The following is a 22935-nucleotide window of genomic DNA, read 5'->3' as shown; positions in this document are numbered from 1 at the left end:
GATAGCCCAGTGAATATACTGATAGCCCAGTCAGTGTACTGATAGCCCGGTGACTGTACCGATAGCCCAGTGAGTCTACTGATAGCCCAGTGAGCATACTGACAGTTCAATCAGTATACTGACAGCTCAATCAGTATACTGATAGCCCAGTGAGTATACTGATAGCCCAGTGAGTATACTGATAGCCCAGTGAATGTACTGATAGCCCAGTGAGTATACTGACAGCTCAATAGGTATACTGATAGCCCAATGAGTATACTGATAGTCTAGTGAGTATACTGATAGCCCAATGAGTATACAGATAGCCCAGTAAGTATACTGATAGCCCAATGAGTATACAGATAGCCCAGTCAGTATACTGATAGCCCAATGAGGCCAGAACTAGACAGGAAGGGGCAGGCTACAGGGCATTACTATATAACACAAGCCCCGCTGAATCTCCATTTCCAATTAGCCCACCTTCATCGTCACTAACATTTCATGACCTGAATTTTGAAGAGGTTATGTAATGCAAAACTAGATGTTCTACAACTACCTCTACGTTTAGCAATGGAATTGGATGAGTTTAGAATGGGATAACAATGTTGTGAGAGTGATGACACCAATTTTTCTTTTGGTTTTGTTTTGTTTTACCTTGCGTGATTTCTTAAATCCAGAAAGCACATCAGAATAAGTACAAGAAACATAAGAGAAAAAAGCGAATCAGTAAGTGTGAAATAAAGAATACATAGTCAAACACATTAGTAACTAATCAGAACATTAACAATATTTCAAGGGCTGTGAGACACTTTGTTAGGGATGGAGATTAACTACCCAGATGAGCTTTGGTAATTGCACAGACTGTAAATGCAATCATCACATAGCTTTGTACATATCCCTCCTGCAGCCACATTCACAGACATGCATTTCACTGCATAGTAAGAACTTCATTAAAAGCGGTCACCATGGATATTGGATAAGTGATGTGTTCCTGCTAACGTCAGGGCAAACAACCCCAAATTTACCTGCTCCTGTGGAAGAGTCAAAGAGCCTCAGTGCCTCCCCCAGTGCAGTGAGATGAGAAAATTACTGTACAGTCTTCAAATCTACTCCTCTCTGTTCCAGCACACTGGAATGGCGGCTACTTCTGAAAGATTTCCCTCTCCACCAATAAGTTTATTCCTCCATAACTCCTTGCATGGAACACAGGCTGCTTGTTTAATGAAGTAAGGGCCTTGAGCCACTTATAAAGATTGATTGACCACCATTAGTTTGTCTGTGTATCATCAATTTGCACGTGCTGAACAGCAACCTCCAATATGGTGGAAAAGAAAGGCATGTGCATGACAAGCTGGAGGTACACTATATCCGTGGAGGCAAAAAATAAAATCTGCCACATTGAGCATGCAGCAGAACCTGGAACTTACTGTTTGCTTCATTAAATAGAAGGACTATTGGCTGCTTGAGAAACCTTTTAGGATGCATTCCTGTACTGGACCCAGGTGTGTTTTGGAAAACTGGGCCTGGGTGACATTTGGCTTACCAAGCTGTCCTTGAAGAGAGGCCATTATGAGCTGCATCAAATACTTGGTTGGACACAGAGCCAGGAGATGCAGGAATGTTCTTCAGGATCCCACATTAAAACCACACAAGACTGGACAGGCCACCATGGACCATCATCATGTCTCATTGTTCCTCTCTTGATCTTGGCTCTCACCCTTGCCAATCACTGCAGACCATTTCCCACCCTTCCTTCCTGGTGGTTACACTCTCTATCTTCCAACTGCATCACCCCACCTCTCCCAAATGGTCTTCCTTTAATGGCTGACCTGTGGGACCTTTCAGTCCTTTTTCTTTTACTGCCCAGGGGCTCATTGCAATCCCATTTCTCACGCTAAATAATGGAAACCTGAAAACCAACCAACTCTGGGTACACATGAAATTTTACACTGTTATCTTTTAAGTTAGAGTAATCAGTTTAGAATTGATCAAGCTTTCCGTATCTAATGATAACATGTGCCACCTACTTCTCCAGAACACTTGCCCATTTGTCATTAAGTCATAAAAGGGGTTTTTCTGAGAACCTTTTTGGATTCCATGACTTTGTCATGGCTTGGTCTCTGCTTCATCACATTTGCACACACACACACACACACACACACCACCCACGCAGACACTACGATTTTAATAGTTCACAGAGAGAGCAAATCCTCTGCATTCAAACCACCTGGAAATTAAAATCTCTTAACTGATGTAGCAAGGAGAACACCTCCACACATGCAGTCCCTGCTAAAGGAAAATTTCGTTTCTGTTGACTTGTATCAGATCTGGTCCTAAACATCAGTGGTAAAATGGTCTCTCTAGCCTTCAGTGAACAGTTTTCAACCATCTCGCCCTTTCACCCACCTCTGTCCCACAACCCCGATCAGGTAAACTCTTTGAGATCCCATTCAGGTGTAAATTTTACACTCCCATGTCATCATAGGGGACGGGGACTGTACACAAGAGTTGTATTTTTGGCGGTTACCTTGATTGTCATGACCATTCAGACTGCTTCCAAAATATTCAACCACACAGCAAGATAGTAGCCAGAATTTATTTCCTAGTCCATTACAAGCATCTTGTAATTGTTATGTAGCGCAGTATTACCATCAAAACTGAGGTCCATTCGATTGACTGCATTTTGGATTATCTGAACAAGTTTGCATGCTCCTGATACTTGGCTAACTGTGTTATCCAGCATTTGATTAACCAAACGAAATACTCCCCACCCGTGTCCTTCAGATAACCAAGGTTCCTCTGACCCAGGATCCTTCAATCTACTGATAGCCCTTGCACAGAACCCTGCACTTCTCTAGATGGGCAACAGGTGTCAGTGGTGTGCCATCTATGCTGAGTGTGTCAGCTGGAAGCTAAACAGTAAAACCTGAATTGAATTTCTGCTGCATCTGCACGAATATTCGAGATTGCATACAGCTGCTAAAAAACGTATACTTCCTAATTTTTGAATTCTCCTGCCAATGGATATTATACTCCCCTCTCAAAAGTAAACTGTTTTACAGCAGCATGTTCCACATTCCCCAATCAGGTACAGACTGCATGGTTCAGGACTGCAACATTGGACTGGAGAGCCATTGCACCATAGAGGAGTAAAGAATCCTTTGTATTATCCTCGTCATTCCAAACATTGCAGAGTCCCTGGTGCCAGTCACAGCACTGAGGGGCCACTGTTTCCTGGGTGGAGGAAGGGTCACTTCAGACCATTTTCACAAATGGAGAAAAGCAGAGAAAAACAGAGAAAAATGAAGAAGGCTGCATGGTGGTTAGCACTGCTGCCTCATAGCAGTAGGGACCCTGGTTCAATTCCAGCCTTAGGTGACTCTCTGTGGGGAGTTGGCACATTCTCCCCATATCTGTGCGAGTTTCCTCCCAAAATCCAACGATGTGTAGGTTAGGTGAATTAGCCGTGCTAAATTGCCCATTGTGTTCAGGGATGTGTAGGTTAGGGGTAAATGTATAGGAATGGGTTTGGGTGGGATACTCTTCAAAGGGTTGGTGTGGACTTGAAGGGCCTGTACTCATGTTGTATGGATTCTCTTAACGCCTGAACATTATTACAAAGAGGAAGCCACATAGGGTGCCCTCTCTAACACACTCTCTTGTGCAGAACTCCAAACATAGGCAAGCCACCAACTTGCACAAATTCATTCTTTGATCCAAAACCCAGCCCCAAGACCGTCTCACCACCAATGTTACTGCAATGGAGAGGAAAGACGCAAGGGCCCGAGAAGCATTCAACTGGAGCTGGTTGACATGATATCGACCAGTGGAGTCCTGGACTGCAAATTAATTCCAGACATTTCTTCCATCATTCAACATCTCAAGAAAAATATAATTGAATAGATTTTGCCAAACCTGCAGTCTATCGCTCATTAAGCACCCTAATTTCTGTGTCTTACTGTATGGTGATAGTGTCTCTGGACCAGAAGATCCTGGTTCAAATCTCACCTGCCCCAGAGGTGTGAGCAGGTTGGTTCAAAATAATTCACACCCCATGTAAAGAATTGCTAGTTTTTTGGAAAACAGTGTCCTTATTCAGCTGTACGAATAGGTTCCTTAAATCAGTCCAGGTATTGAAAAGTGAGAGCTTCTTATTTAAGGAAGGTTTGTAGCTATTGACTCAGGTGTAGTTTATACACGACTTGAAAGTGTCCCACTCATTATAAATGTTCAGATAATGAAGCAGTAAAACCTTCCAGGACACAGCAAATCTGACAAACATGGAGTATATTTTCCAATCAGAGATGTTACTATATGCCTCTGGAGCAGATCGGACTTCAACGCAAGTCTTCTAACTCAGTGGTATGGACGTTACCACTGCGACACAAAAGCCCACAAACATGTAGCACACTTCCAACCTGAATAATTCACAGCTGACAACAGGCAGATATTCCATGTTACTTACCGGGGATTCACCGTTGGTGGGTTCACCATTATTAATGATCATCAATCCTTTTCGTCCATTTCTTTCAACAGTAACCACATTCCACACATTCAGTGGGATGCGTTCCTTACTCCTATTTTAAGGGAGAAAGGTTATAGGTCATTTTCAGCGAAGTATGCATCATGGTATTTTGAGTATTGTTAATCGAGAAAACAATTGCAGAAGCTGTGATCCTAATTCATCATGAATATGTACACACCAGAGTTGATTCTCCAAACAGGCACTGCTCCTAGGGAGTTTTTGGTTAGGCCACATACTGGGAATGGTGAGCAAGCTGCTTACAAATCTGCACTGGGTGTGTTCAGTAAGTGAAGGTTCTTGATTTAGTTCTTGGGACTAAAGGGATCAAAAGGTATGGAGAGAAAGCAGGAATTGTGGACTGATTTTGATGATCAGCCACAATCATACAGAACGGCAGAGGGGACTCAAAGGGCTGAATGGCCTATTCCTGTTCCTAACTTCTATGTTTCTGTGCCTCTAATATCTCTAAAGATAAGCCTCAATTAAGAGGTTCACTGGGTTGGATTTTACGATCATAGTGAGAACTTCATCTAAAGTACACAGAATGTTCAATGGAAAAATGTCAGCCTTCCAGGTTTGTCCTGGCATTTCCAGACATTGAAGGTTATGGTTCAGGACACGGATCTTTGATCTGAGGGGTCGTGAAGGAAAATGTAGTTCCTTGCAGCATTTTTGTCTATTCGTTATGGAAATGTGGGAGCTGGAAAAGTAAGCTTGTTGACTGGCCAATGAGAAGACATCCTTCTCTCAATTGGCTTTTTTTCGAAAGGCATCACACGATGAGAACAGGCAGTTTGGGCAACCAATAGGGGAAGGATATTGGTGGGACACATGAGAACATGCGATGTAGCCTCCAAGGTTTCATCCAATCAGAGATGACAAATTCAACTCTACTCCATAAGGAAGATGCGATTGTATAGAAGGGGCAGTCAATCAAGTGGGAAACATGAGGCTTTTCTAATTGAATTGAATTGAATTTATTGTCATGTGCCGAGGCACAGTGAAGAGTTGGTTACTTACACGTGTAAGGCTTTTGATTAAAATGAATGAAAGACTAGCTGATACCTTTTTGAATGCTTACTGATATGGGCATCTTACTGGTCTGGCTTCAACAAAATACCATTTAAATAAAGTGCACTGTTTCTCATCATTTATTCAATGAGCCCATCACAAAATGAACAAAGTCAACTGTCACACAAAAATTCTCATCTGTGCAGTTTATGGAATTTTTATTCACCCATGTCTAACAAATACTAAAGCAGTCTTACCAGATAACTCATTACAGAGAGACAACTGCTTTAACCCGAGGGTCACCACACCTCAGGCAAGGGGAGAAGATTAGAGTAGATTACTTACAGTGTGGAAACAGGCCCTTCGGCCCAACAAGTCCACACCGACCCGCCGAAGCACAACCCACCCATTCCCCTACATTTACCCCTTTACCTAACACTACGGGCAATTTAGCATGGCCAATTCATCTGACCTGCACATCTTTGGACTGTGGAAGGAAACCGGAACACCCGGAGGAAACCCACGCAACACTGAGAGAATGTGCAAACTCCACACAGACAGTTGCCTGAGTCGGGAAGTTGAGAAGGAGAGTCCCTCATGGTAACCTCAGCCAGTGTGGGAATTGAACCCAGGCTGTTTGCATTACTAACCAGCTGTGAAGCTAACCAACCCCGTAATTAATAACAGAAACACTACAAAAAACAATGCATATAACCAGGTGTCGGTTGAGGACAACCTTGTGGAAGAGGAACCCCTCAAAATGCCAGGGCAATTGACAGGACTTAGACAAATAAAATATTTTCATGGCTTTATACACTGATCCTAAGGAGTTGTTCATCTCCATTTCCAAGGCTATATAGTAAGAATCTTTAATGCAAAATGATATTTTTTTTAGCGTTACCTGATAACTGCTGGTCCTTTTCCCAGATCATATTTAAACTCTAAGTAACCATCTCGCAGGTTTAATGAAACAAAGTCTCCGCGGCCATCGGTCTTCTGCCCATTATAAAAGATCATTCCATTGCGATCAGTGGCCAAGAAGATTATCTCCATTGACAGCTTGTGACTGTAATGAAATCATGCACATAATGTCATATCAATCAATGGATTTTATGCCCAAACTCCTTTCAATTAGTCTAACCTCAGTCTCACATTTCAGTCTTGATATCTTTTGTTTTTCATTTGTTCATCCCTGGGATCTGGGCGCTGCCCGTCTCTGAGGTGCTTTGGCATAGAAGGAGGCCATTTGGCCCATTGTTGCTGCAACTTAAATGAGCACCATTGCCAATCTGCTGTTTCTTCTTCATACCCTTTATTTTAATCAAATAACTATCCAATGCCCTCTTGAATGCCTCAATCGAACCTGTCTCCACCACACTTCCAGGCACTGCTACTCACTGAGTGAGAAAGCTTTTTCTCACTTCACTCTTGCTTCTTTTGCATATCACTCCCATATCTATGCCCTCTTGTTTCTTTTACTCTTGAACTCAGTGGCGGCTAGCTAAATATTTTGAGAGGTCAGCCTAGGATGAACCATACTATTGTGAACCTGTACTCACACGTAAAGCAGAGTGGGTAACATCACATTACACCACCATCTCGAGTCTGACCCAGTGGTTAGCTCCATGGTCACTCAATAGTTATTCCCTCAAGCTCAGCCAAGGAGATGAATTTGATGAGTATGGGGCAAGGAAAAATTCAATTTATTTTCCCAATACACCAGAGAACATGCGTTCTATCTTATCAACCTCATGCCCCAAAGTGTAGTTAAACATCAAAGTTTCTTTCCTGTGAGCTTGAGGATACATCATGCACACTACCAGTTCCTCAGGTCATTTAGACAGCTGTTGAAGAAGGAGCATTTGGGAATAGGTTATATTCGAGCTGAATTTGTGTCCCTCAAGCTTCCAAATAGCAAAGTCGAGCACTGTTTTAGTAATTTGATAATGTAAATATTGGAATTTTTATTACGCACATCTAACAAATACTAAAGCAGTCTTACCTGACCACAGGGGCTGCTCACTCATTACACAGAGACAACAGCTGTCTACTACTTGGATAGAATCTAGTGTGCATTGGTCCAAAGTGCAGCAACCCAAGTTAACTTTTCAGTGTCTCTTCCTGGAAGTGTACCTGTACTGCAGCCATAGGTTCTTCAATAGATGAAGGGGCCATTGAGTACATATATGATAATGGAATACCTTTAATGTAGAGAATGATTTTCACCTCCTTTCCTTTACCAAGGTCAACGTATTAAAGCCAGAATCCCATTTATTATGGTTTTCCGATCTGAAAATTCAGGTATATCTGAATTCTTTCAATGCAAGGGGCCTAACAGGCAAGGCAGATGAACTCAGGGCATGGTTAGGAACATGGGACTGGGTATCATAGCAGTTACAGAAACAAGGCTCAAGGATGGGCAGGACTGGCAGCTTAAAGTTCCAGGATACAAATGCTACAGGAAGGATAGAAAGGGAGGCAAGAGAGAAGGGGGGGTGGCATTTTTGACAAGGGATAGCATTACAGCTGTGCTGAGGGAGGAGATTCCTGGAAATACATCCAGAGAAGTTATTTGGGTGGAATTGAATAATAAGAAAGGGGTGATCACCTTATTGGGATTGTATTATAGACCCCCTAATAGTCAGAGGGAAATTGAGAAACAAACTTGTAAGGAGATCTCAGCTATCTGTAAGAATAATAGGGTGGTTATGGTAGGGGATTTTAACTTTCAAAACATAGACTGGGACTGCCATAGTGTTAAGGATTTAGGTGGAGAGGAATTTGTTATGTGTGTACAAGAAAATTTTCTGATTCAGTATGTGGATCAGAAGGTGCAAAACTTGTCCTACTCTTGGGAAATAAGGCAGGCAGGTGACTGAGGTGTCAGTGGGGGAGCACTTTGGGGCCAGCAACCATAATTCTATTAGATTTAACATAGTGATGAAAAAGGATAGACCAGATCTAAAAGTTAAAGTTCTAAATTGGAGAAAGGCCAATTCTGACTGTATTAGGCAAGAACTTTCAAAAGCTGATTGGGGACAGATTTTCACAGATAAAGAGATGGCTGGAAAATGGGAAGCCTTCAGAAATGAGCTAATGAAAATCCAGAGAATGTATATTCCTGTGAGGGTGAAAGGGAAGGCTGGTAGGTGTAGGGAATGCTGGATGACTAAAGAAATTGAGGGTTTGGTTAAGTAAAAAAATGGAAGCATATGTCAGGTATAGACAGGATAGATCGAGTGAATCCTCAGAAGAGTATAAAGGCAGTAGGAGTATATTTAAAAGGGAAATCAGGAGGGCAAAAAGGGGGCATGAGATAGCTTTGGCAAATAGAATTAAGGAGAATCCAAAGGGTTTTTACAAATACATTAAGGACCAACGGTTAACTAGGGAGAGAATAGGACCCTTCAAAGATCAGCAAGGCTGCCTTTGTGTGGAGCCGCAGTGGATGCGACAGATACTAATCAAGTATTTTGCAACAGTATTTACTGTGGAAAAGGATATGGAAGATAGAAAAAGTAGCAAAATAGATGGTGACATCTTGCAAAATGGCCATATTTCAGAGGAGGAAGTGCTGGATGTCTTGAAATGCATAAAGGTGGATAAATCCCCAGGACCTGATCAGGTGTACCCTAGAACTCTATGGGAAGCTAGAGAAGTGATTGCTGGGTCTTTTGCTGAGATATTGTATCATTGATAGTCACAGGTGAGGTGCTGGAAGACTGGAGGTTGGCTAACGTGGTGCCACTCTTTAAGAAAGGTGGTAAGGACAAGCCAGGGAACTATAGACCAGTGAGCCTGACGTTGATGGTGGGCAAGTTGCTGGAGGGAATTCTGAGGGACAGGATGTACATGTATTTGGAAAGGCAAAGACTGATTAGGGATAGTCAACATGGCTTTGTGCATGGGAAATCATGTCTCACAAACTTGAGTGAGTTTTTTGAAGATGTAACAAAGAGGATTGATGAGGGCAGAGTGGTAGATGTGGTCTAAATGGACTTCAGTAAGACGTTCGACAAGGTTCCCCATGGGAGACTGGTTAGCAAGGTTAGATCTCATGGAATACAGGGAGAACTAGCCATTTGGGTACAGAACTGGCTCAAAGGTAGAAGACAGAGGGTGGTGGTGGAGGGTTGTTTTTCAGACTGGAGGCCTGTGACCAGTGGAGTGCCACAAGGATCGGAGCTGGGCCCTCTACGTTTTGTCATTTACATAAATGATTTGGATACGAGCATAAGAGGTACAGTTAGTAAGTTTGCAGATGATACCAAAATGGAGGTGTAGTGGACCGCAAAGAAGGTTACCTCAGATTACAACAGGATCTTGGTCAGATGGGCCAATGGGCCGAGAAGTGGCAGATGGTGTTTAATTCAGATAGATGTGAGGTGCTGCATTTTAGGAAAGCAAATCTAAGCAGGACTTATGCACTTCATGGTAAAGTCCTAGAGAGTGTTGCTGAACAAAGAGACCTTGGAGTGCAGGTTCATAGCTCCTTGAAAGTGGAGTTGCAGGTGGATAGGATAGTGAAGAAGGCGTTTGGTATGCTTTCTTTTATTGGTCAGAGTATTGAGTACAGAAGTTAGGAGGTCATGTTGCGGCTGTACAGGACATTGGTTAGGCCACTGTTGGAATATTGAGTGCAATTCTGGTCTTCTTCCTATTGGAAAGATGTGAAATTTGAAAGGGTTCAGGAAAGATTTACAAGGATGTTGGCAGGGTTGGAGGATTTGAGCTATAGGGAGAGGGTGAACAGGCTGGGGCTGTTTTCCCTGGACTGTTGGAGGTTGAGGGGTGACCTTATAGAGGTTTACAAAATTATGAGGGGCATGGATAGGGTAAATAGGCAAAGTCTTTTCCCTGGGGTGGCAGAGTCTAGAACTAGAGGGCATAGGTTTAGGGTGAGAGGGCAAAGATATAAAAGGGACCTAAGGGGCAACTTTTACATGCAGAAGGTGGTACATGTATGGAATAAGCGGCCAGAGGAAGTGGTGGAGGCTGGTACGATTGCAACATTGAAGAGGCATTTGGATGGGTATATGAATAGGAAGGGTTTGGAGGGATATGGGCCGGGTGCTGGCAGGTGGGACTAGATTGAGTTGGGATATCTGGTCAGGATGGACGGGTTGGACCAAAGGGTCTGTTTCCATGCTGTACATCTCTATGACTCTATGACTATCTTATGCAGTTGAAATTTTACGAGTTAAGATGTACTTTCCTTCACCAGCATGTGTTACTTCACACATGGAGCTGTCACTTTCCTGTTCTGTGGCCAACCTGGTCACTGTGGACAATTTTTCTGTATCTTCCCCTCAACAATTGCAATGCCCTATCTGTCAGAGTAAATATTGATTTCTATTCCCCATGAGGCCAGTACCAGCCTTTGTAAAATGTGCAACAATTCAGACTGAAAATTAGCTAAAAGGTTTTGAATTTGGAAATGGGTTTATGGAGGATAATTACCATGGGGTCATTGCAAATCCTTTATTTTGGAGATTCATTCAGAAAGTAATTTCAGAGATATGTTCACCCAGTCAGAGTACAGGTTGAGTCTAATTTTAGCACATTTTTATAAGCATCAAATCTACTCACAGCAATTCGCTGACAAACGTGTGGATTCCATTCATTTTGAGATAGGAAAGCCCATTAAACTCTGGAATGAAAGCAGTAGCTTGGTTCTGCTCAGATTCTGGTGGCAAAAGAAAAGAAGTTGCTGCCAATATGAACAAGTCAAAGCTGAAAACATTTAAAAGAAAGTGGACATTAGTGAAAAGTTAAGATTTCAAAATCTACACTTCACCTTTCTCACTAACATGATGGTGCGTCCGGAGACGGTGCTGAAGTGATCCATCATGATGGAGTGATTTGGAGATGAGATAGGGCTGGGGTTGTTCCCCTTACAGCAGGGAAGGCTGAGGGCCGATTTGATTGAGGCGTGCAAACTTCTGAGTGGTACAGACAGAGCAGATAGGGGGTTGCTTTTCCCCTTAGTTGAGGGGCCAGTAACCAGTGGGCACAATTTTAAGTTAAGGAGCAGGAAGTTTACAGGGGCTTTTAGAAAATCTTTTTCACTCAACAGGTACAGGTTATTCTGTGGTAACATGTGTTCCAGCAACACCAATTGGCTAAAACACAATTGACAAATTGTAGACACTGTTTGGATAATGCAAACTTTCTACTGAACAGATGTAGCAATTTTCTGCAGCAATATTCTACAGCATGATTTTCTATAGTACAAGATTGCAGAGGAATACAACTGTCGCATTTTACCAGAACGTTCTATATGGATATTTGGAACTCACCGTCCAAAAGCGTTATAAAGGCAGGAACTCTCGAGACATTTAACAACTAATGAGAGGAACACTTGAAACACCATAGTATATAAGGCTCCATGGTTTTCCAAGTGTTGGAAAATGGGATTAGAGTAGACTGATGTTTGATCCCCAACACAAACATGAAGGGACAAAGGACTTCTTTCCTTTCTGTAAAACTCTATGATCTTGAAAAAACTTCACAGAGGCCAGTATCCTATCACCCAAGTTACCTTTTATTTATACATGGAGCGTCCTTGATACTGGTCCAGCTTCGAAAAGCCAGCTTTCAGAGTGAACAGAACCTCTGGCACTTCTATTTATTCTTATATTTTATTAAACAATTCACAGTTTACAAAACAATTAACATTTACAGCTGTATACAGAGAAACAGCAATTTTATAAGGGAGGGCAATGGTAAAGCCAGGCTCCAAATCCTACTGTTCAACCAGTTTTCAGGGAAATGAGAAACCTCAAATCCCTGTCAAATATCTGTCAGCCAGAGCTCCCTGTTTGGACCAGGTTAACATATTCTATGAGATCCACTTGGCTGCTCTCATTACAATCACTACAAACCCTACAGCTCTTGAGTTTGGAACCCTTTCTCATTGAAAGAAACTAAAAGCCAGATTGAGTGCCACAAGAATACACAAAATGGAAACACTGGTATTGGCTTTGGGTGACACAATTTGTGATGCCACCTCTGGTGGCTAGGTATACTGCCACTCATCTTTCAGACTCACATGTGACTGATGGGCACTTGGATTTAATATGAAAGAGCTGCAGGATCCAATAGCTCCATTTCATTCCAACTAACACCAATAAGACATAGGAAGAGAAATCAGAGTGGACATTCCTGTCTTGAGGTTGTTCTGTCAGTGGAAGGAGGGGGTCATGATGGAGGGTGGGGGATATTCACAGGGACATCAGGGGTGTCACCAAGGGATGAGGAGATTCAGTGGTAGGGCGGGGCAGGATTTTGACATCGAGCAAGTCACTATCCTGCGAGTGTGGGACATGGAGGTTGCTGAGTCAGTGAATTTGACATGGAACTAACCAATACCATTTGGATAGCTTTAAGCTTGGCTCCTGGGGACCAGACAAGGTAACTAACAATGATGCAAATGGATGATGCAGTATTGCTAAACTCAGGAGGAAGATAAGTGTAACAAATGACTCAGCCCCAATTCTGGCTCCTGATCGCCACCTAGTCACCTCTGTTTGGAAGTGCAACTGCGGAGAATATTCACAGAATGAGATTGACTGCTCTGATAACCCTCTTGGTTAAATAACCTGCTGAAACTCAGTTGGTGGGCTTGCTCATGAAGCAGTAATACTTGATTGTGGTACAAGGAGGGGGTCTCAGTGGATACTAGAAATGAGGCGCACTGTTTCTAGTCTTGGTTACAACTGATAAGTAACCAAGTTGCTAAAATCCTGCAACTTCCTTCTGAACAGTGCTGTGGGAATACCTAACCTCTGTGGATTACAATAGTTCAAGAAAGCATCGAAACACCATCTTCTCAAGGACAATCAGGGATGAGCAATAAATGCTTATCCTCCCAGTGACCCTTGCATTCCATGAAATTTAAATAGTCAACACTTCCAACCCCAAGACTTCAACATTAAAATAAATCCTTCCTGATGAAGGGCTCCAGTCCGAAACGTCGATTTTTCTGCTCCTCGGATGCTGCCTGACCTGCTGTGCTTTTCCAGCAACACACTCTCAACTTTAAAATAAATCCCCAAACACTCACAATCACCACATGCATTTATATATCAGTGACTTTAGGTTCAGGGAAAACAGTGCACAATCTTTTATGTTAATGTACTCCACAGATGAGGTTTGTACCTTGGGGCCTGCCCTCAGCTAGGACAGCAATGACAGCATTACTGGCTACAACAGGAGACAATAAAAGTGTCTGCCTGATGATTAATGTCAAGCAATTTCTGCTGCAAAGTGCACGTCTGGAACTTTCCTGAATCCCTCAGATTCAAAGTGAAGGTGGTTGAGGGTTTGAAAGTTTCCTGGGGGGGTGGGTTAACATTCTGCGCTCTCTTCCAGCACCATGACAGCAATCCTTGCCCCTACCATCCCCATCCTCCCTTCCTTAGCTGTGGCCTGAGAATCTTGCTACTTCCTGACCGCTGGTGGGTGTACTGCCAGAAGTCACCACCACACTCCCAGTGGCGCCGATGGCAGTAAGCAGCTGCTGGCCCATGATTGACCGGCTTGGGTGACCTGTTGTAATTGGATGTTGGCATTGAATGCAACAATAGACAAGGGATATAAGGCAAGGATTTCTTCTGGGATCCTCTAGACTCAGGCTGCTGTTCCCTGAGATTGAATGTGATGATGTCAAAGCTCTTTACACACGTGCTCATAGCTACTCCTCAGGAAAGTGTTTAATTAATCCTTTATTCCACACAAGTGGGATTTCAATCCCCAGGGTTGTATATTCCCAGGAAACAACCCCGACTGGCCACCTTATGTGCCTGACTTGTATTTAATTCAGGAAGACATTCCCCTCAAAATCACAGGACTCCCACTGGCTTTCAGATCAACAGCTGAGACACCGTAGCCTAATGTACAGTGTTCTGAAAAATCATCATATTGGGCTCGAATCATTAACTTTGTTTCTCTCTATATGGATTTTGCCAAACCTGCTGAGTTTCTCCAGCACTTCCTATTTTTCTTTCAGATTTCCAGCATCCACAGAATTTTGCTCCTATTTACCTGAACAGCTTTCACTGCAAATATCCCCTGTGGCTGAGCTCCATTCATGCTTTGATTATCTGTCCCAGTTCTTACAGGAAAATTGTCACTTGCAACAATTTCCAACGGCTGCTGAAAAGAAAGTAGCATTCCGTGCCCGCAATATTTTTCACACCACTTATTCCACATTGCCACAAAGCAACGATAAATCTCCATTTTGCTGCATGTTTTAGAGAAATAGATTTCAGTCACAGTTCCCTTCAATCGATCAATTTCTTTTCATTGAAAGGATTCTGAGTATTCAGCTGCACTTCCAAGGTTTTGTTAAGATGATATAGAATATTCTTATCCCTGAGCTCTATCAATAGAAGAATAATCACTGAAGCAAAAACATAATATTAATTCTTTTAGCATATCTTCAAATGACATTTATCATTCAGCACATGCTGCCTTGAATCGTGTCAGTTCTTTGGCACTCTGCATTCTCTTGGGGAAGCATTGAACAGGTTTCATAGGCCTTAAGTAGCATGTTAAATGCAACCTAGAGTAGTTACTCAAAGTAATCAGTTTAAATAGGCAAAGGGTAGAAGGAGCATAAATGAATTCAAACTGCTTTATCGTTTATGTAGCTTTTTTAGAAATGATTGATAGGGAATCTCTCCTGCCCACTGTGGGAACTATACATTTTATATATTAGGGACTTGACAGGTAAGATGGTGAGTGTTTCTCCTTGTGGAAAAGTCTAGAACCATAAGACCATAAGAAATAGGAACAACAGGCGGCCTTTCGGCCCCTCAAGCCTCCTCAACCATTCAACAGGATCATGGCTGATCTGACAAAGCTCCTCATGTCCAGTTTCCTCCCCTTTCCCCATAACTTATGATTCCCTGACTGATCAAGAATCTATCCCAGCCTTTAATATACACTCTGCCCTCACAGCTCTGTGGCAAAGAGTTACAAAGGCTCACAAACTCTCAGAGAGAAGAAATTCCCTCTCCTCTCAGTATTAAATTGACACCCCTTTATTTTAAGTGTTATGGACCAGGCCAGACCCCCTCAAAACATTTCAAGAAGGTAGTCCAGACCCTAACTTTTCTAGTTGTTTTAAGCAGGTGCATGGTAGATATTCCAGGAGTGATGCAGCTGGCCCAACCACTTAGATTTAAGCAAAACAGAATTCATTTGCAAGATTACTGAGTAACACACAGAATATAGAATAATTAAAAAATCCATATGACTCTATCACAACTTAATGATGCTGTTCCAATTACCTGCAACAATCCCCATAAACACCCTTTGGCAAAGAAGGTAAAATTGAACACAGGATCTTACAGGAGAGAGAGAGAGAGAGAGAGATTCAGCATGGAACACCTTCTTCCATGTAGCTGTTTCTTCCTCAAAGGTGACTGACTGTATGCTCAAACTAAAACCAGAGAAAAGCTGAGCTGGGAGAACTGGCCATTCCCCTTTCATTGTACAAGTGTTTGTTTAAAAACTTAATAACTTCTTCAACCCAGACATTTTGGCAACTCTGCCTCATAGAACACTTCTGGAAAAAAAACAATCTTGGGAAAGGAGCAGGAGACTATGTCCTCTGGTCCTAGATTCTCCTATGAGGGGGATATCCTCTCAGCATTTACTCTGTCAATCCTCTTTAAATTAAGGAGTCCTGTATGTTTCAATGAGATCATCTCTCATTCTTCTAAACTCCAGTGAGTAGAGTCCAAAACTGCTTGACTTTTGCTCATAAAACAATCCCCCCCATTGCCAGGGATTACCCTAGTGAGCCTTCTTTGAACTACCTCGAATGAAATAATACCTTCCCTTAAAGGAGGGGACCAAAACTGCTCATGGTACTCCAGATGCAGTCACCAGCACCTTGCACTACAGGGCGCAACTCAGAATCAGGGGTCGCCAATTGAAATTGGAAATAAGGAAGAATTTCTTCTGTCAGACAGTAGTGAATCTATCAAATACTTTGCCTCAGAGGGCTGTAGAAGTTGGGTCATTAGGTATGTTCTAGGCAGAGATAGTCAGATTTTTTAATCAGTAACAGAATCAGAGTTTATGAGGAAAAGATAGGGAAGTGGAGTTGAGGATTATCAGATCAGCCACGATATCATTGAATGGCAGAGCAGGCTCAATGGGATGAATGGCTCACTTTTGCTCTCATGTCTTCCAGTTTTATTTGGCTTTTTATCTGGAAAGTCCCATAAACCTAAGTCACACTTCAGCTACCAGAAACCTGTTCTTACTGATTAAAACAGGGACAGTGCAAAGAGCACAAATGTTCTCAGTGGCAAAATCATCCTGACTGCAAATTCAAGTGTAGATATTTTTGGGATCAACATATGAAGAGACGGTATTACACACCCCTGAAGCAGGTGGGACTTTTAACTTAAGCATCCTGGCTCAGAGATAAGGTACAACCTTGGAACTCAGGTAAGCCTCAGAACCCCCAGTCCCTGTGTTCCATTAGCAGAACACACCTCTGAATATCTGAACTGTTAGAACACTAGATGTTTCTGTATTCAGGAAGAATTTCCTTGAATTCGCTTTCAGTGGACAAAACAGTTCCTATGAAAATCCAGCCAAGCTGGAAGTAGGTCAGGAGCTAGTGTTTAACAAATAGCATTTCGAAATGAGCTTAGAGCGCCACTTATTGATGAAGTAAAGAACTGCAAGAGCTGCGAACACAGATCCAAGACAATGACCACAATTTTCGCCCAAGCTTCCAGCCTTTCTTAAACCTACCAAAATTGTATTCTTTTGTGGAGGCTTCACTTTTGTTATCCTCTTTCTCAAATAATTCTCCCCACAGCAGCACATTCACGGACATTTTGAAGAAATACATCAGGTATGCATTGAGTAAAATACAATTAACTTGTAAACTGACTTTATCACTGCAGGATTTAACTAATCTTTCCTTCAAATGTTCAACCTAACTTGATCTGCTGATTGGGGCAGCCAACTGGAGAGAAGCCTTCAAGGATTCAGGGTTGATAAATGAAGCAAAGCTCAAGCAACAGTGAATTAAATTCAGTTTCAGCCAGTTTCTACTACAGGGTCCAAGTCACATAGGAATCTGTCATACTGCAGTATAAAATGATCATTAATGTCCTTTCTTCTTCTTCAACCTCCAATTTGTTGATTGCCATAGAGTGATAATGGTTCAAAGGAGGCCTGTCAGCCCATTGAGTCCAAGTCAATTCCTTATACAGCAAGCCAAAATATCCTCTTTCAGTGCTCCATCCCGTTAGTCCTTCAGTTTTGTCAAGATCCCAACCGGTCTCCTCTTGAAATTGTTCACTGTCTTCTCCTCCCTTCACAGGCAGTGAATTCTGCGTCATCACCATTTGCTGCATAAAAAAGCCCAGGCTGCATCCTGAACTCAAAACCTTTCATTCAGTCCTAGTCCTTCAACCTTTAGTTTAATGTGAATAACTTTCCTTCATCTATTCTCACTAAACTATTACAATCTTGTTCACTTTGATTAAATCCCCCCTCAATTTCCTCTGCTGCAAAGATGACAATACCAGCTTCTCCAAGATTGTAAGCCAAAAGAGAGCCACGATCTGTTATCTCTGTTTCCTAGCCCAATAACAGTTTCTCGGCTGATACTTCTGAGCCTCGACAGCACGTAGTCAATTACTCAGCCTCATGTTTCCAAAAAAAAAGACTTACATTTGTTAGCTCGTCATTGGGAGACAGAGAGAGCAAGAGAGAGTAACAGAAACAGATAGAAAATGAGAGGACAGAGACAATGCAAGGAGAGACAGAGAGAGAATGGGAGGAGCCCAAGAGGGGAGAACGAGAGAGAGAAAGTGAGAGTGTGTGCAACCAAAACAGAATGAGAGAGTAGAATGAGAGAATGAGAAAGAGAGAGAATGTGGAAGAGAACTAGAGAGAGAGAGAGAGAAAGAGAGAGCACAGTGAAAGAGGAGAGGGGGAGAGCAACAGAGGGAGAGAGAATGTGACACACAGAATGAGAGAGAAAATGAGAAAGAGAGTGAGACAGAAAAAGTGAGTGAGAGATGGAGAGAAAGTGAGCAAAAGAGCAAACGCAAGTGAGCGAGACAGTAAGAGAGAGAAAGAGAGAGCCAGAGCTAGAAATGAGAGACAGAACAACAGAGAGGGAACACGAGACAGTGAGAGAGGAGAGGGAGCAAGAGAGACAGAGAATGTGAGAAACAGAATGACAGAGAAAACGAGAAAGTGAGTGAGAGAGGAGAAAGTGAGTGAGAGAGGGAGGACGAGAGAGAGAGGGGGAAAGTGAGCGAGAGAGAGAGAATACAAGAGTGAAAGACCAAGAAAGAGAGAACCAGAGCTAGGATGAGAGAGAGGCTATTCTAGCTGATATGTAAAGTCAATTTTCTACTCTGTCCTCAAATCTCCAAGAAGCATCCAAAATTAAATCTCTTTTTTCATGAGAAGCAATAGTGATTGTATCCAATACGTCTATTCACAGCGCCTGTGTTTGTACTTTCAGCTGACACAAGTTTCATAAAGGCGATGAAAGAAACCATGAAATCAGTTGCACGTGAGCAGAAAACCTTTCATCACCAATCAATGTGTCACTAATATTTTCAATTTGATCGCTTGCTGGTTTCTAATGGAAGCGCTTCTGACTGAATAATCAGTGCTTTGATTGATCTGTATTCCAACCGTAAGAAAAAACACTGATCACTGAACTGAAGGCCGCTGCTGCTGGCTGGTTTATCACTTGCTCGATTTGAAAATACAGCACTAGATGTTACCTCTTTCACAGAAGTCTCCCTCACGTCCCATTGGACATTCACACTTCGCTCCGCCTTCAGGTAGCACCAAACATTTTGCTAATGGGTGGCAGGGGTTGGGGTCACAAGGGTTGTGCTCATCTGCACATGTTGCTCCTGCAAAAGTTATCAAATTATATTGCATTGGTTGCATCCTGGCATCTTACAGTTCTAACCTATATTATGCACACCAGCAAACATTCAGGAATTTATGCAAACATTATGAAATTTTCAATGAATATTCAGGAATCTTAAGCAAATGCTAAGATTTTTTGAAAAAAAGGTAAAGACAGTGACCCGTGAATAACGCTTGTGTGGACTTCCTATTGGGCAGCTCAGTAGCTGGTTTGGCAAAGTATTGAAAATAATAGGTTATCACAGCTACAAATGGTTTTGGAGATGGGCATTGAGGGCAAAACCTCTAAATGTGCAGATGATGCTCAGCTAGGGAGAATAGTGAATTTTGAGGATGATGCTGAATGATGTCTGAGGGACATTGACAGGTTGGCAAAATAGACAGACATCTGGCAGATGAATTTCAATCAGGGAAATGTGAGGCAAGAATGGTTCAGCTTTGAGGGGAGTACAGGAACACAGGGCCCTTGGGACTAATGTGCATGATTTTCTGAAGGTGGTCAGGCAAGTTGAAATAGTTGTTCAGAAGGCTTATACGATCCTTAGGTTAATAAGTAGAGGCACAGAGTATAAAAGGTGATGCTACACCTGTACCAATCATTGGTCAAGCCACATTTGGAACATTGTGTTCAGTTCTAAACACCTTATTTAAGGGTGGATGTTAGAGCCCTGGACAGAGTTCAAAGGAGATTTACTGGAATGATACCAGGAATGAGGAATTTTCAATACAAGGAAAGTTTAGAAAAATGGGCTTTTTCACCTTGGAGGAAAGATAAGAGGTGACCTTTTCGGGATGTTCAAAATTCTGAACAAATTAAAGACGAATATTCTGTTTCCACCAGTTGGCATGTCAGTATCTAGGAGTCACAGTTTCAAAATTGTCAGCAAGAGAGCTAGGAGTGAGATGAGGAGAAACTTCTTTACCCAGAAAGTGGTTCAGATTTGAGAATGCTGCCTGGGAGAGTGGCGGAAGTGGATTCCAGGGGGGTTTCAAAAGAGACCTGGATATATATTTGAAAGTGATATATATTTAGGGGGCGACAGGGATGGGGCTGGAGAGTGGGAGTAACTGCCTCGCTCTTTGGGGAGCTGATACTGACACGATGGGTCAAATGGCCTCCTTCTCTATTGTCAAATTCTATGACCCTAAAAAGTGGAATTCTTTGCGAAGCCTGAACAAAAGCAGGGATGAAAGAAAGTCTGGAGTGAAAGTGTTTTCTGTTCAAAGGGCATTTTCTACTTTTATCAGCTGTTCAGGAACCCAAGTACTGTACTGTGGTATGCTTCAGTTCTGAAAAAGTTAAAAATCACACAATACCAGGTCATAGTCCGACAGGTTTAATTGGAAGCCCTAGCTTTTGGACCGCTGCTCCTCACAACCACCTGATGGAGGAGCTGTATTCCAAAAGCTAGTGCTTTCAATTAAACCTGTTGGACTATAACCTGGTGTTGTGTGATTTTTAACTTTGTCCATCCCAGTCCAACACCAGCTCCTCCAAATCATTCTGAAAAAGGAACACTTTTTCAGTTTTTATATCCGAAAAAGTACCACATCTGACCAGAGGGAAGAGATAGCCAAGCGAAAACATAAGGAGTGGCACGGTTGCTCAGTGGTTAGCACTGCTGCCTCACAGCACCAGGGACCTGGGTTCAATTCCTGCCTCAGGTGACTATCTGTATGGAGTTTGCACATTCTCCCCATGGCTGTGTGTGTTTCCTTTGGGTGCTCTGGTTTCCTCCCACAATCCAAAGATGTGCAGGTTAGGTGAATTGGCCATGTTAAATTGCCCATAGTGTCAGGTGCATTAGTCAGGGGTAAGTCTAGAGTGAATCTAAGTGGGTTGTTCTTCGGTGGGTCCGTATGAACTTCTTGGGCTGAAGAGTCTGTTTCCACATTGTAGGGGTTTTAATCTAAACCTAAAATAGATCCAGGAAAAAGTCAAACAGCTCTTTGAGCCTGCTTGTCGTTCATTCTGATTGTGTCTGATCTTCTACTTCAACTCTGCACTTCACCCCCATCCCTTGATTTCCTCAGGTTACCTTATGAAGTAAGGCTTGACCTACTGCCACCTCAGCAATGTGTATTCAATTCAACAGTGGTGAGTTTGTCTACCAGCACCAAGTTGTCATGTTTTGTTCCCAATATCAGACAATTTTGTGGTCTCTACAGATGAGGAATGTAATTTTGGTTACAACTCATATCAGACTTTGGAAGTGTTCGGCAGTGAGCTGTCATTTACCAGGAATTTTTCAGGCATGGACCAAGCAGAACCGATATATACAGGACAGATTTTTATTCCATCTGTCTTAACTCCATCAAGCCCAAGTTCCACTGACAAAGGACAATGCTTCAACAAATTGTGGCATCCAGTTCCTTTTGAAAAAGGGACAGTTATTATAAATTAGTAAACACACAGAGCTTGGAGTCTTGAGTTTCTGGAAATTGAGTCATCAGTATCAATGTGCACAAGACTTTCATTTTTAATTGTACTCTTTGATGGACTTTTTCTGTTTGCTATGTGCTGACACACTCAGAACGCCATCAAATGTTCAGCTCTTGAAGAATGCATGTACTTTCTGTTGTCTGCTGTTCATGTAGACAATCTTTGTGCCAGGGACATATCCTAGTTAATTAATAGATTAGTAAGAGAAAGGACTAAGGAAAGCTTTGAACAAAGACGCGGCTGGATGAATTAGTTAGAGCTTATTAGGGCTCTGTTAAAGTTAAGGTACTTTGACGCAGTGCCACATGGAAGCTGCTAAATACGATAAGCAGGGAAGCTGCAGAAGGAATTGGATAGGCTTGGAGAGTGGGCAAAGAAGTGCCAGATCGAATACAATGTGGGAAAGTGTGAGGCTATGCACATTGCTAGGAAGAACAGAGGCCTGGACTATTTCCTAAATGGGGAAAAGCTTCAGAAATCTGAAGCACAAAGGGATTTAGGAGTCCAGTTGAGGATTCTCTTAAGGTTAACATGCAGGTATAGTTGGTGGTCAGGAAGGCAAATGCAATGTTCGCATTCATTCTGAGAGGGCCAGAAAATAAGAGCAGAGGTTTACTGCTGAGGCTGTATAAGGCATTGGTCAGATCACAGTTGGAATATTGTGACCAGTTTTGGGCTTCCTATCTAGGAAAGATGTGTTGGCCTTGGAGGGGGTCCAGAGGAGGTTCACAAGAACCATCCTGAGAATGAAGGGCTTGTCACATGAGAAACGGTTGAAGACTCTGGGTCTGTACTTGGTGGAGTTTAGAAAGATGAGGGGTGATCTCTTTGCAACTGATACAACGAGGGGCCTAGAATGAGTGGATGTGGAGAAGATGTTTCTACTAGTAGGAGAGAATAGGAACTGAGGACACAGCCTCAGAGTGAACGGACTGAGGAGGAATTTCTTCAGCCAGTGGGTGGTGATTCTGGAACTCATTGCTGCAGAAGGCTGTGGAGCCTAAATCATTGAGTGTGTTTAAGACAGACATAGACGCGTTCT

The 22935-nt window shown here is 42.5% G+C and overlaps 1 protein-coding gene across 9 annotated transcripts in view; it reads right to left on the bottom strand.

The window, feature by feature from the left end:
- agrn (agrin) overlaps positions 1–22935 on the bottom strand; it is a 513439-nt gene that overhangs the window by 32205 nt on the left and 458299 nt on the right. For all 9 annotated transcript variants that reach the window (XM_072586197.1, XM_072586199.1, XM_072586200.1 and 6 more), the window contains 4 exons: positions 19297–19431; positions 11105–11201; positions 6417–6581; positions 4445–4556 (listed from right to left, as the gene is read on the bottom strand). In XM_072586197.1, coding sequence (XP_072442298.1) covers positions 4445–4556; positions 6417–6581; positions 11105–11201; positions 19297–19431 — 509 coding nt within the window. The remainder of the gene's footprint in view (positions 1–4444; positions 4557–6416; positions 6582–11104; positions 11202–19296; positions 19432–22935) is intronic.

Source organism: Chiloscyllium punctatum, chromosome 16 (assembly GCF_047496795.1).
Source record: "Chiloscyllium punctatum isolate Juve2018m chromosome 16, sChiPun1.3, whole genome shotgun sequence".
Taxonomy (NCBI): domain Eukaryota; kingdom Metazoa; phylum Chordata; class Chondrichthyes; order Orectolobiformes; family Hemiscylliidae; genus Chiloscyllium; species Chiloscyllium punctatum.
Note: the sequence above shows the minus strand (reverse complement) of the source record. Positions and strands in the feature narration are given on the sequence as shown.